The 12,835-nt window shown below is 44.1% G+C and overlaps 1 protein-coding gene across 1 annotated transcript in view; it reads right to left on the reverse strand.

Moving 5' to 3' along the window:
• Nucleotides 1-221: 221 nt before the first annotated feature.
• The window catches only part of MAP10 (microtubule associated protein 10), a 68,180-nt gene continuing 55,566 nt past the window's right edge, over nt 222-12,835 (reverse strand). Inside the window, 2 exon segments of the mRNA XM_065735836.1 lie at nt 222-3,142; nt 3,144-3,249. Of these exon segments, the coding sequence (XP_065591908.1) occupies nt 661-3,142; nt 3,144-3,249 (2,588 nt within the window). The 3' untranslated portion in view covers nt 222-660.

The raw sequence follows: 12,835 nt of genomic DNA on the forward strand, positions 1-12,835 counted from the left end.
CAACTCCTTAAAGCTCTCCCAGATTATATAGATTTATAGTCATCAATAATTCTTAAGCTATTTTACAATAAATCATGAAAATCTAACTTAAATGAGAAACTTCAACCTACAATAATGGAACAGAGCTCATCTAGTTCTGGTCTGTATATTTAGTGACAGAACAATGACAAAAATGCCCTATTAGACAGATTAGTTGATAGAAGTATGTGCTGTTGCTGGCTGTGACTGTATGTTTTAAGTAACTGTTTGTAATGAAGCATGGAACTATTTTCACGAGGGATAAAAATTTCAAGTTCAGTTAAGAATGCATTTTGTACTTGGCTGTTTCTGTAACACACTCCTATTCTTACCTTGGGCAAGTTCTCTGAGTACTGCATTTCCTGCTTCTGTTTTCATTTCTGCTTTTTATTGTAAATTATATTTCCTGTGCCAATTGGATTATTTTTGTGTTAGGATACTGATACTGAAGTCATCTTTTAGATAATGATCAAGATCCACTTTGAGATTCTAGAAATTCATCTGAAAAACTCCGATGTAAATTCAGCAAGGTATTAAATATGCATGATATAGCCTTAATTGTATTAGCTGTAGCTCAACCTAACAAACTTTACAAAAATAATTTAAATACCATATTTCAATCCAAACAGTGACAATTTACAATTACACCGTGTATCCCGGAAGATTGCTTATTACGAGTTCACTGATGTCTTTATATTGATTAGGAGCATGGAGGTCTGGCAAACCATCATCATCTTTGCCTGACCTACTGTTTTCCACATCACTAAGTTCAAGATCAGACAAGTTACATGGTAAGTAGGAACACTCTTGAGTTACTGACTGATTTTTTTCTGCAGAGGTCTGTCCTTTCCCTATATTCTGATCAGTATCAGAGCTAACTTGTTCCCTTCTCAGTACAGATGCTTGTTTAATAAGGTGATCTACTTTGTTCTCTTCCTTATCAACCTGGTGGGCTTCCTGCTCTTCATCTAATAATCCTGTCCAGTGAGAAGTGTCATTAAGTACATCAACAGATTCACCACTAGTTCCTTTGCTGTTTTTCAAGCCATGGTTTCTCTTCAAAGAGGAGACCGGTGATGAAGATGAAGGCACTGGCAGAAGGTCTGACATACTTTCAGGTCTTCCACTTGCTTTTGAAACTCTGGACTTGCTGGATTCCAGCTCTGTACCACACCAAGACTGGTTTGGGCTTTCAAGCCAGAGAGGTTCAGGACTGCTATCAAGAGCTTCCAAATCTCTGTCTGTACACTCCACACTGGTGAAATCTTCTGAATAAGCTATGTTGTCAGGACTAGCAACAAAGTCATCTGAGTATATGAATTCAGAGCTTTTTTCAACAGTTCTGCTGGGGCTTCGTTTCTGATCACTTGCAACAGAAGTAGAATCATGCTCCATGATTTTATGATGGATTAAGTGTATTGCTTCATCATTATCATTACTTCTCTTTGCATTAGGATCTGATGTTAAAGCTGCTGGGAGATGAACTTTCAAATCATTTTCTTTGAGAGCAGATTGTAGTATACTTTTCTCCAGTAAAGAGGCTGCTGTTGCTTTGCATGGATGTTCCTTGCTTGCAAACTCATTGTTCCTCAACAGACTTTCAGCAGCCTGCGTCTGTAGGTCAGGGGAAACATCTGTACTGGAAAAGTACTCTTTGAGAGCACTGCTTTTTAATGAAGTTTCATCAATCTGACCACTCTGCTTTGAATGGTCTCCCTTGCTACACTGCCTGTGAGAAACCACATGCTGCTCTCCAGCATTTTTGATCAGCTTTCCTTTGGATAAAAGGCTTCGCACCTTCAACACCTCCACTTGCTTTTTTCTGTACTGTTCCCTCCTTTCAAGCAGTATCAGCTTATCAGGATTGGTTTGCTGCAGCCGTAGCCTCAGTGTATTTGTCAGCCCATACAACAGTTTCTTTCTGGGAGGTATTTTTTCCTTAGTTTTGCAGTTTCTTTCAGATTCTGTCTCTCCGTGGGGTGCAGCTTTCTTAGATCTTTTCCTAGCCTGAGAAGGCCCTGGTAAGGTATTCTGCTGCTGGCCTTGCTTAAATTGAGAGCTGGTAGCTCCACTGTTCTCACTGGACCTCGCTGGCACCTCTGCAGTTTTGAGGGCAGGGGAATGGCTGGATGGCCGTGGACCCATGTCACAGTCCCCAGCGGCCTGGTAGAGCCAAGCCAGATGGGGATGGACAGCAGCAGGTGTAAGAGAGCCGGTAAGCACTGACAGCTCTGCCAGCAAGGCACTGAGCAGCGGCAGCTGACCCAGGGTGCTGTGAAGTTGCTGGCGGCTGCTGGGGTGTAGCAAGGAGGGCCCAGCACTGGGGCGTGGGGGGCTCTGCACCGTGCTTTGGTCCTGTGGGTTTTGTACCACAACACGCTCCCGATGCCCCACGGCTGCTGCTGGCGGCAGACGAGGCTCAGCCGGCTCACGGCTGTAATACAGCACTGGAGGGCAGATGACGTTGCCGTTCTCGTCGCCTTGCTCTTCTTCATCATCCTCCTCCTCCTCCTCGTCCTCCGGCGCAGGAAAGGCGCGGTGTGGCGCGTCGGGGCCCGACTCCTCCCCGGCCTCCAGGCTGCTGAGGCGGAAACCCAGCACCAGCTCCCCGACCGCGCAGCCCGCAGCGTCACAGAGCGGGAAGCGGCCGCGGCGTCCCCAGCGGACAGGCTCCCCGGGCGGCTGCAGCACCTCGGCGGCGGTGGGGGCCAGCGAGATGCTGCAGCTGCCGAGGAGGCGAGGGGGCTCCGGAGCGAGGCCGGCGGGCAGCGCCAGCAGCAGGGCGCGGAGCGGCTGGCGGCGGAGCGCGGCGCAGAGCGAGCCGCGGCGCCAGCGGAAGAGACAGCGCTTGCCGCGGCCGAAGGGGAAGGCCCGGCCGGGCCGGAGCGGAGGGGCGGCGGCGGCGGGGCGCAGCAGGAGGGCGGGGAAGCCGAGCAGTTGCAGCGCCACGGCCGGACGCAGCGCGGGGCCCGGCGCCGCCACCCGCACCGCCTCCACCAGCACCTCCAACGCGAACAGCGTCTCGTCGCTGCCCGCCGCCGCCGACATCGCGGCCCCGCGTGTCTCTCTCGCGAGAATTCACTGGGGTTATTTTTGCCCACGCCGCGGGAGGGTGGTCGGAGCGCCCCGAGGAGGCGGGCTGGCCGTTGCCCCGGCAACGCATCTTTGCAAACGATCCTGGGTATTGTAGTCCGGGCCGGGCTCCTCTCCACGGTGGGCTCGGCACAGAGGCTCAAGAAATACGTGCTGAGCTGGGAAGAGAATTATTTTGTTCAGTTACTAAGCGCGCTCAAAAAATGTATCCTAATGTTCAGTTAAGGTCACAGTATGCCCTCACCATTCACCAGCTGCACAATACCTGAAAGTAAAACCAGTCTGCTCTCCCTTCATTCATTTTATTTTCGCCTTTTTTTCCCCTCACTTGCCTTCCTCTACCAAATCACAAGCACTTTTTTAAAGAAGCAGGAAACAGAGATAAATGAATAAAGAACACTACTGCTGATCGACTCCCTTGATCACTGTTATTTAAAGGATGTCTTTCATTAGCTGTTTTGGGAAGACAGTTAAGGAGTTGATCTGAACTGTGGCCAGGGCTTCAGTAGTAAATAATTAAATTCTTTGCAATTTCTCTACTACCTCCATTCTGAGCAAGTGAGTCTAAGGACTAAGGCAAGTCATTTGCCATCAACACTTCTAGTGGTCACGTATTCCCACGGTACTGGCACTGTGACAGATGAAACAAATGGCCAGCCCATGTCTGTGGCACATTCGTCTCCTGTCATCAGTTGTCTGTTTTCCTTCAGTTTCCTTTTCCTCCAGCCCTTTTCCATCCCAGGAGGGCTTGACAGTTTAATTGCCATTCTCAGGAAAGCAAGGATGACAAAAGACCACAGATATGTTGAGGGCAAGAGGTGTATTTAGCACTGGTCAAACAGCTGCTGTGCAGTTCTACATGAATCTAACAATCAGCCTTACTCCTGTATTTCATTCTGTACATGCAATATAAATAAAATTACTGAATATTTGTGAAAACTTCAGGTGCGAGTACGCTGTGTGAATTAGTAGCAGAATGCGCAGTCAAACAAAGATATAGATTTCAAGTTTGTTCCCATTGGTGTGTTTTATTAACTCAGTGCTATGATCACAAGAACATATTTCAAAATAAACAGAAAACCACATTTCATTGTTGTTGCAACTTAGAGAAAAAAATAAGCCTTTTCTTTTTCCAGTAGTCCTGGGGTTTGATACACACCATTGTAAGGAGACTTGTGATAACACACTTAGATTGCATGTCACAGAGGAACTCTTTCGAGTCCTTGCATACTTTAGAGAAGCAGGATTATGGAATCAAGTTTCATTACTTGCTACTGCCCTAAGGACAGCAGGTACTTGTTAAGATCTACCTGAGTTACATTCAGTAAACTTTTTTGAATAGCTCTCTTTCTTTTCAGTGCAATCTCTCAGACTAGACATCAATTTGTCTGGGTTTTCGAGTGTCTGGAAGAGTGAGAAATTTTGCTGAGTTGGTAAAGTCTTTCAATGACCTTATTTGTAATTTTGAAGTACTAACATTTCCTCTCAAAAAATTCCAACCCAGACAATTGGTATCATTAGCAGCAGCTCAGCAACTTCTGTTCAAATCTTTTGAATGCTCTGAAATACCCCCCTTTTGCCCTTAACATTTGTAAGATTTCAGATTTATTGATCTTGCTGCACAAAGAGATCTCTCTGTACAGTTGTATACCTGTTTATGGGTTAAGAAATATGACTATTAAAATAAACTCTTGAAAAAACATGTTTTATGCTGAATCTACAATGACAGTACCCATTCTGGTGTCATTTCTGAAGATTGCACTTTGCACAGATCAAATGCCGGAGTAAAGAGCTGTTGTTCACTTGGATATAAAACAGCTCTTCTCTATGCAGAATCTGTAGGGCTACACTTGGAATTTGTGCAAATGTTTATCCTGGTGGCACTCTGATTCAGAAAGAGGTCAGACAGTCTGCTGGAATATTCAGCTGCAGTGTAATAGCAGTTCTTAAAATACTCCAACTTAAAATACCACCCAGAGAAGATTTATTCAGTCTTTTCTCAGTTGTCTGTTGAGTCAGCCACTTGTCAAAGGGTGATAAACAGGAAGAAATTCAGGAGTAAGGGTGCAGCTTTTGATAACTTTTGGTTTTTGCTCAGAAAGCTATGAAAAATGAAGAGTTATAAACTACATAAGCATTTTTTTCCCCAGAAATATTTTAGATTTCTCTCTTGAATGATCTAGAAAATGTTTCAGAAGGAGTAAAGTTTGATGCTCTTCAGAAATTTATATTTGTGTGTGTTTGCATATATTTAGCAGAGTTTGCAGGGATCTTTCTGTTTCCCACATTCAAATTCTACTTCATGCTCCTTAATGTTGTGCTGACTTAGATCTGATGCTATATGGAACAGTCTGGGAACAGCTGTAATGGTATTATTAGCATAGGTGCTTTACAGAATCTACTTAAAATTGAGGATACTGGGTTCACTCCCCAGTTCCCACGGTGTACTCTCCTGTCCATAAAACATCCCTCATATTGAGTGGCCAGAAAAGCTGGCACAAAGCCTGTTCGGATGTACAGCTCCAAATCACCTCCCTTATGTTGCTACTTTAAAGATGCTTGTTGATTACTCTTACTTCAGTTTGATAGCTCTCATGCTTATTTTTATTCTTTACTATCTTTAGCAGGCTTTGGGAAGTGTTAAAGTAAACATTATTGGCTTAGTCATGTGGCCCTTCTCCATTTGGCAAACACCAGTTTGTTTCCCGTCTCTTTAAAGATTTCATTGCTGCCCTTTGTGTTTTACTTTCCCAGAGTGGTAAGAGTTAAGGCTCACAGCTTAGTTACTTCTGCAAAGTCAGCAGGGAAGGCACGCCAGATTGTTTCCTCATTACACTGGGGCTGGGAGAATGGTTGGCCTTTAAGGCACGTGTGAATCTGTGGCTTTCACAACCAACTTGGAAATGCAGCCCATACCAACTCGCCTTCTGGTTCCAAATCTCTTCAACAATTAATGAGACTGTGGCAAAACACAGCTTCTCCTTCTTTACTGAGAAGTCTTCAGCTTCTCTTTCAGCCTTGGGGAAACTTGGTCTAAGCAGATAGCTGGAGAAAACATCTGAAAATCTGGCAAGTACTTGAGGGAGAATGACGCCGTGAAAGCCCAGAGGAAGCAGGATGTCACAAATACAGGAGCTTAGACTACTATATTGAACATGACAATGAGACATATCCACAAGGGTCATGCCTGAGGTGATTTCCTTTATTTAAACAAACGTCTTATTAAAGCCAATAGACATTTTGCTTAAAACTAAACAATAGTGAAGAATCAACCTTAGGATTCAGTCCATTGAATGTTCCTTGCATAACACCCAGCAATGTACAAAATGAATGTACTTAAATAACCGGTGTCATTAGCACGTGCAGGCTTTACCATGACCCTTTCCTCTTATTTGTTATAAAACATGAACATCATAATCTCACTTGGTATTAATTGAAGCACTCTGGGTTCACATGCTGTCATTCAACATTAAGTAATGTATTATAGTTTACGTTAATATTTTCCCTGTCCAATAGCTAGGAAGCTCTTGGAAAGTTCTTAAAGAGATGGGCTTATTTTATTTGGCTTCACAATTTCAGCCCGTACCTGTCACACATACTTGTGTTGAATGACGACAGGATTCCAGGTGCTTGGCCATCCAAGGAGGACAGCTTAATCATGACTGCCCAGCTGTGTGTGCATACATTTGCAAAGCAGAAAAAACCTCTACCAAAACTTTTCTTCCAGGTGTGGGGGTCCTTAGAATTCGTGTTGTACAGAAGGGTAAGTCCTCAGCCCCTCTCCAGTATTAGAGTTCTTTCTGTAGGCAATGATTTTTCGGGCTCACCACCTCCCACAAAGCTATGTTTACAGCATTCTTCTAGTTCAAGCTGGGAACCACTAGGAGCAAATTGCAGTTCAGATATCTGACAGAGCCTCTGACGGTGAAAGCTCTTGTGAGCCTCAGGATGGTTTCTAAAGTCAATTCAAAAGCTAGATGAGATTTCATTAGAATAAAAAATTGGAGTCGTCTGTAAATATTTGAGTAGGAAACAGTTAGTGCTGTGTGCATTGTAACATCACACTGATGACACTCATTGTTTAATCTGCCATAATTAACATTGTAAAGTATGTTTTTTTAGGCATTTACAGTACAGCTGTTTTGTGTACTGCACATTCTCAACCTCTAAGCTGTTTCTCTTTTCCCTTTAAAATCAAATTAATATAAATTTGTCTGTTCTGGGAGCTCTTCTTTGGAGACAGCAAAAGAAAAAGAGCCAAGGATGTTGTTACAGCTGAGCTGCAGAGCTGGACCAGATCTCCCTCTCTGCAGGCTGTGATACTCGAGGGACTGTGCCTGCTAGGAAGGAGACAGGAATATCCCATCCCACTTAGTGAGCGGGAGGTGTGAAGCTGCTTGTGGAGGTGGCAACAAGAAGAACCAATTACCCTCGTATTCTTCATGTCCCTTCCTGTTTTCCAAGGAGACATGCTGGCAAACGTGTGGCTCAGTAAGGTAGAAAGAAGTCAGAGGTGGCTCTTTAATGAACATCTGTCCCTGACTTGCTTGGCAGTGGGATTTCAGCTCTAAAAATGAGGTTATTTTCTCGGCTAACAGCTTTGTTAACAGGGATCTCAACTGGCTCCATCTCTTCAAGCTTCTGTACATACACTTAGCTAGACAGTAAACCAGTAGTATTTCTCACTGGTGCCCTACTGATAGCATTAACTCACTGACCAGTACTCACCACATTGGTAGCTGTTATGTGGAGCTTTAATGTATGTACAAAGCAAAGTCCTGCCCTGTTATGTCACTACTGACTAGAGAGAAAAAATACGCTGTGTTTTAGGGTGCTAAACATGGGAATCTAGAGATCTACTTTCAGCTTTCCTCTTTTGCCATGTGTTTTCTTGGGAAGATCCCATTTCTCTGTGCCAGAGTTCTTTTTATAAAACCTACCCAGTGTTTCACAGATCTGCTGGGTGGGTGAATACCCCTCAGAAGATACTCGTTATGTTAGGACTGGGTGTTGCAGCACATGGGAAAGAGCTCAGGGAAGACGATGCATGCATGTAGCTCACTTCATTGCCATGCATGCTCCTAGGCTCCAAAAATGTGTCAGCCTGCCTGAGCTAATCATCTCCCCACCTCCTCAGAGGGCTGGCCCAGGCATAGCTTGTGCTGACACAGCTGTCCCGCTACCAGTTTCTTGGCTGGCCCTGGCTGGGGGATCCCAGGGTGACACTCCCTTGCAAAGCATAGCTGTGCCTCTAGGAATGTTTTGCGGATAGCAGCAACACTGGAAAAGTATTTAATTCACAGCTATGCAAATAGTCCTGTGGGCTACTGCTGGGGAGGAATAGAGGCTTGTTTCTCTCTTGTTATCCCGTGTAGTCTGCGTGGGCACAAAGTGCTGCCTGTTCCAGTTGCAGGCGAGAGCTGTGCCAGGGCCAAGGCCTGGTCATCTGCACTCCCCCTTGTCTAACTCCACTGGTTTTCTCTGAGCTAATTCTGGGATGTCTGTGGCTCAGATAGGTCAGTTAAAGCAGCCATGATTGTCCTGACACATGATTTCCTTGTTTTGCTGGTGTGTATTTTAAGCTTTTTGCTATTTCAGTGCAGTTTCGTGCATTTCCTATTTGAACTGTTCCTGTCGGAAGCGTGCATTGTTTGGGAAGACATGGCATTAATTACTCTGTGAATTATTTGTTGTGTGGGTTCCGTGGAAGAAATAGATGGGAACTACACCAAATGGTCTTTAATGAGTTCAGTCATCCAAGATCCTGATTTCCATCTCATAAATAATAAACTGTCCTCAATATGCTAATGCAAATTTGCTTTTAAATTGCATATTTTAATTTTGCAAGGAAAATAATCAAGAAGAAAAAGTTCTAGAAAATGCAAGCTTGTCCTGTTCCTGTGGCAGGGCACTTGGAGGTTGCTGCACCTCATCATATTCTTATTGTTAAGTCCTGAAACAATGATCATGTGAGTTGACTGGGAATGGCTTCTGGTCCTGAAGGGTGAAATTCAAAATGTAAGGATCGACAATAGATATGAAATTTTTCTTCTATAAAGGGAGGGTCCTTAATATGACCTCACACAGTGAGCTGTTTGCCATCTCCTTTTGATGGGATCTCTAGCTTCAATTTCCATTCCTGATCATTTGCAGTTGGGGGCCAGGGAGGCCAGAAATGCTGCTGCTCTGACAACAGACCTAGCCTCTGGCAAGGTAATAGTGTGTGCTCAGCACCGACTTATCTGCTTCATCAAACACAACAACTACTGTCTCATCGAGAAGTCTCATCCACTCTTGCAGGAGTTGGTGGTGGTTTTTCAAGGAGCCTTCTCAGATTTGCTTGTACGAGGCATGAACGTAGCAGTAACTGGACTAATGATTTATCGCTTTGCTAACTATAAATAGAAATGTTTCTGCTCCAAGCAGATCATTATGCTCAGAGAGTTTGGTACTGATATAACAGTTAGACATGATATTAGTCTGTTTTGAAAACATCCTTTTCATTGTTGTTTTCTTTTTTTGTCTCAGCATTTTATCTTCAGTAAACACATATCCTGATTTTACATGAGCCTGTGGTCTCTCTGGGCTGTCTGTAAATCCAGGCTAAACAATAGCATGTAGCATAGCATTGCAGAAAGAATGGGGAAAAAAAGGGAAAGATTTGTATTTTGGACGTGTATTATCTGCTCACACATCATTCAGATTTGTTAAGATTCAATAACAGATAAATGGAGGAGAATAGAAGGTTTGGATGGTCCTGCAGGCACATCTTACTGGAAATACAGTTGTAGAAATTTGATTTCAAGAGACAAACCAGTGAAAAAATCCAAACAGGTTACTCTGTTTCCTTCCCTGGAAGGAATGGCAGCTTTTTGAAAACATTAATATCCTCAGTCAGGCATTGCAAATATTAGTTCTCAGTTCCTCCAAGGGATAAAAAAAGATAAAAATAGAAGGCACTCTGAAACCTCCCAGGGGCTGACAAATGCATTCATTCATTTCTATATAATGACATCTTTCATGAAGGCTTTAACACTGGAAATTCTCTGAGGAGGATTCCTTCCCCCCAATACTTTCTCACTTCTGCTGAAAGCTGTCTGTACTGTTGCAAACAGGCACAGGGTTAAATACTTTCTGAAAACTCACCTGTGCTTTTATAGGCTGACAGAAGAAGGTTTGTTTTCCTGTGTGCAGCTGGAATGCAGCACCTCAACACGAAGGGGCACAGCAGTACCTGGATGCGGTGGGACAGCCTCTTTTTGTCTGCTGATTGTATAGGAAACCAAGGCTTGGTTGAATGTCTAAAATGGAGAGCAATGTTCTTGATCTCAATACTTAAGTCTTTGTTTGGTAATGTTGGCAGACAAACAGTTGCTTGATTTTTCTTATGCTGATACTAGGAGTCTTCTCAGCAAGAGGAGTGAAGCAAAGCCCAGTACATGGTTCATGTAGCCACCGGGGTTGAGGGCTAGAGCCTGATATGATATTGGTATTGAAGGTGGAACTCATCTGATCAACTGGAAACTGAACGCAGAGATGAACTGCACCTCAAACGACTTTCTTTCACTCCTCACACTGTAAATGAATCTAAAGCCAATAGCTCTACATATCATGAACTTGTAGTATTTACTTGCATCCACAAAGCCAGCAAAGCTGTGCACCCTCCCTGGCAGTCATTTTGGAGCAGAGGATCAGCCACATATGGTGCCAAGGGGCAGCACCTAAGATCCTCTAAGGCTGCAGGAAGGCATGCACCTGTGCACTGTAGCTCATCTCACCCCATGATGCTGCAAATCATATTTCCAGGCTCCTCGCAACAGCCTCTGCTAAGAGAACAAGTGCCACAACAGTTATGCAGCAGGAGGTGTATGGCAGAGCTATTGGACATTTTGAAGTCCTTCTGATGAGCAGATTTGCTGAGTGATGTTTGCAGTTGCTTACAGGCTTCCAGACCACGCAAAGTGCTGTAGAGGGAGTCATGAAAAATGACATCCTCTGATGAGCTCGTCTGAAACAATTTCTTTCTGATTCCAAATCTGGTGATTGGCTCAACCCTGAGCGTACAAATAAGAGCAGGCAGCCAATGGGTGCCAAAACCTTGGGGAGCACTGAGGTATCAGCAGGGAGCTCTCAGTGACCACATGTACACTCCAAACTGCACCAAGGTGAAGTAAAAGACTCTATGAAAAAACGACTGAGGGGGTAAGTCAAAAGAATTTTGTTCAAGAAAAAGTATCACCCCTGGGAAAATAATCTTAATAGTTCAACTGTACTGATTTAGTTCTGTAGTTTCCCAGGTACACAACAAGAAGTACTCCAGTGGAGGGTCATTTCTTTTACAGACAATGGCTCTGCCCTATAAAGTACCACTGCTTGGCACAATCTCTGGTTATATAAAAAACAGATCTTTAAACAATGTGCTGTGATCTTATCTGATCTGCAATCTGGAGAATATATAATCAGTATAATTGGTGGCAGGGTATTTGCATAGCTGTGGTAAGCCTTGCTGGAAACCTCTTGGAAATCTCACAGGCAAGAAGGAGTCACTATTAGCTTGAATAAGTGAGGCTGTCAGCTCAGCAACGCCTGCATGTCCTTTTCAGACTAGGAAAGGACAGAGTTTGCAGATACTCAAAGCCAGATGAGGGAAAGCATGCTGGTCATGGTCTTTGGTCACTATTGTACTGAGTCGCATTGTGAAGCGACTCCATCGCTGGTATCAGGTGCTGCTGGTCTGAAGTCATCAGTAGGCAAGAGGTGGCATTCTGCCCTCACAAAATTAATTGGTTCCTCTGCTGGTATACTTGAAAGAAGCTGCAAATGAATGGATGTTGCTAGCACTTCTCAAGAGACTACATTATCACAGTAGACTTTTCTGACCAAAAAATTTGCACCACTGAGAGGTTCTCCCCCTGGATCAGGGCTGACATGCAGATTAGTATAATCTGGGGCCCAAGTGCAGCTAGCGGTGTTGATGAAGCTACTCCTAATGAGGATAAAAATGTACTTTAGTTTCTATAGCAGTAATTCTGGCCACTTTCACATTTTCTTTGTTTGTCTGAAGAAAATAAACCACGCTGTGCTGCCCTGAATAAAAAGCTTCTCCTGAACAGAGCAGAGTTGTAGCCCAGCAAGAACACTAGGAAAGCTGGAAACACCAGTTTTGCCCAGACAACTGAAAACTTTCCCTTATATCATGCCAGTGATTGCACCTTCTGAAGCCCTGTTGCTATAATGGGATGTGTGAAGGCTAGAGATAATGGAAAGCTCCAGATCTGCAACTGAAGCTTCCCCTGTGTTAGAAGTGTTGTTGGTTATGCTCCATGTCTAGCTGCTTTTTAAGTAGCAAAAGATTTCCATTTCTGGTATAACACCCTGTTAAAAAAAAAAAAGCATGCTCTGAATCAACTTGTTAAAATTCTTTTCAGTTTTCTAGGGTATTTTTTCCCTTTATTAGTTAGGAATGGTAGAGGTTGGTTGGGCTTGCTAAAGGGCCTTTTCAGCATGGATGAAGCATTAATCGTACCCCAGATTCTGCCTGCTGGCTGATGGGGTGCCTCTTTGCTGGTGCATAGCCCTGCTGGAGCCCTGAGGAAGCTGTGTATGTGCATGGGCACCAGCTGAATGGGCTGTCCTGCAGGGATGGAGAACAGCTGGGATATGAAAGAGTGAAACGCAACAAAGTTCCACCAGATGCAGAAAGTAATTGAGCAGAAGGAAAACC

The sequence above is a fragment of the Cyrtonyx montezumae genome, unplaced genomic scaffold (genome assembly GCF_038088225.1).
Source record: "Cyrtonyx montezumae isolate F1298 unplaced genomic scaffold, pur_monq_1.0 scaffold_0, whole genome shotgun sequence".
Classification (NCBI taxonomy): Eukaryota; Metazoa; Chordata; class Aves; order Galliformes; family Odontophoridae; genus Cyrtonyx; species Cyrtonyx montezumae.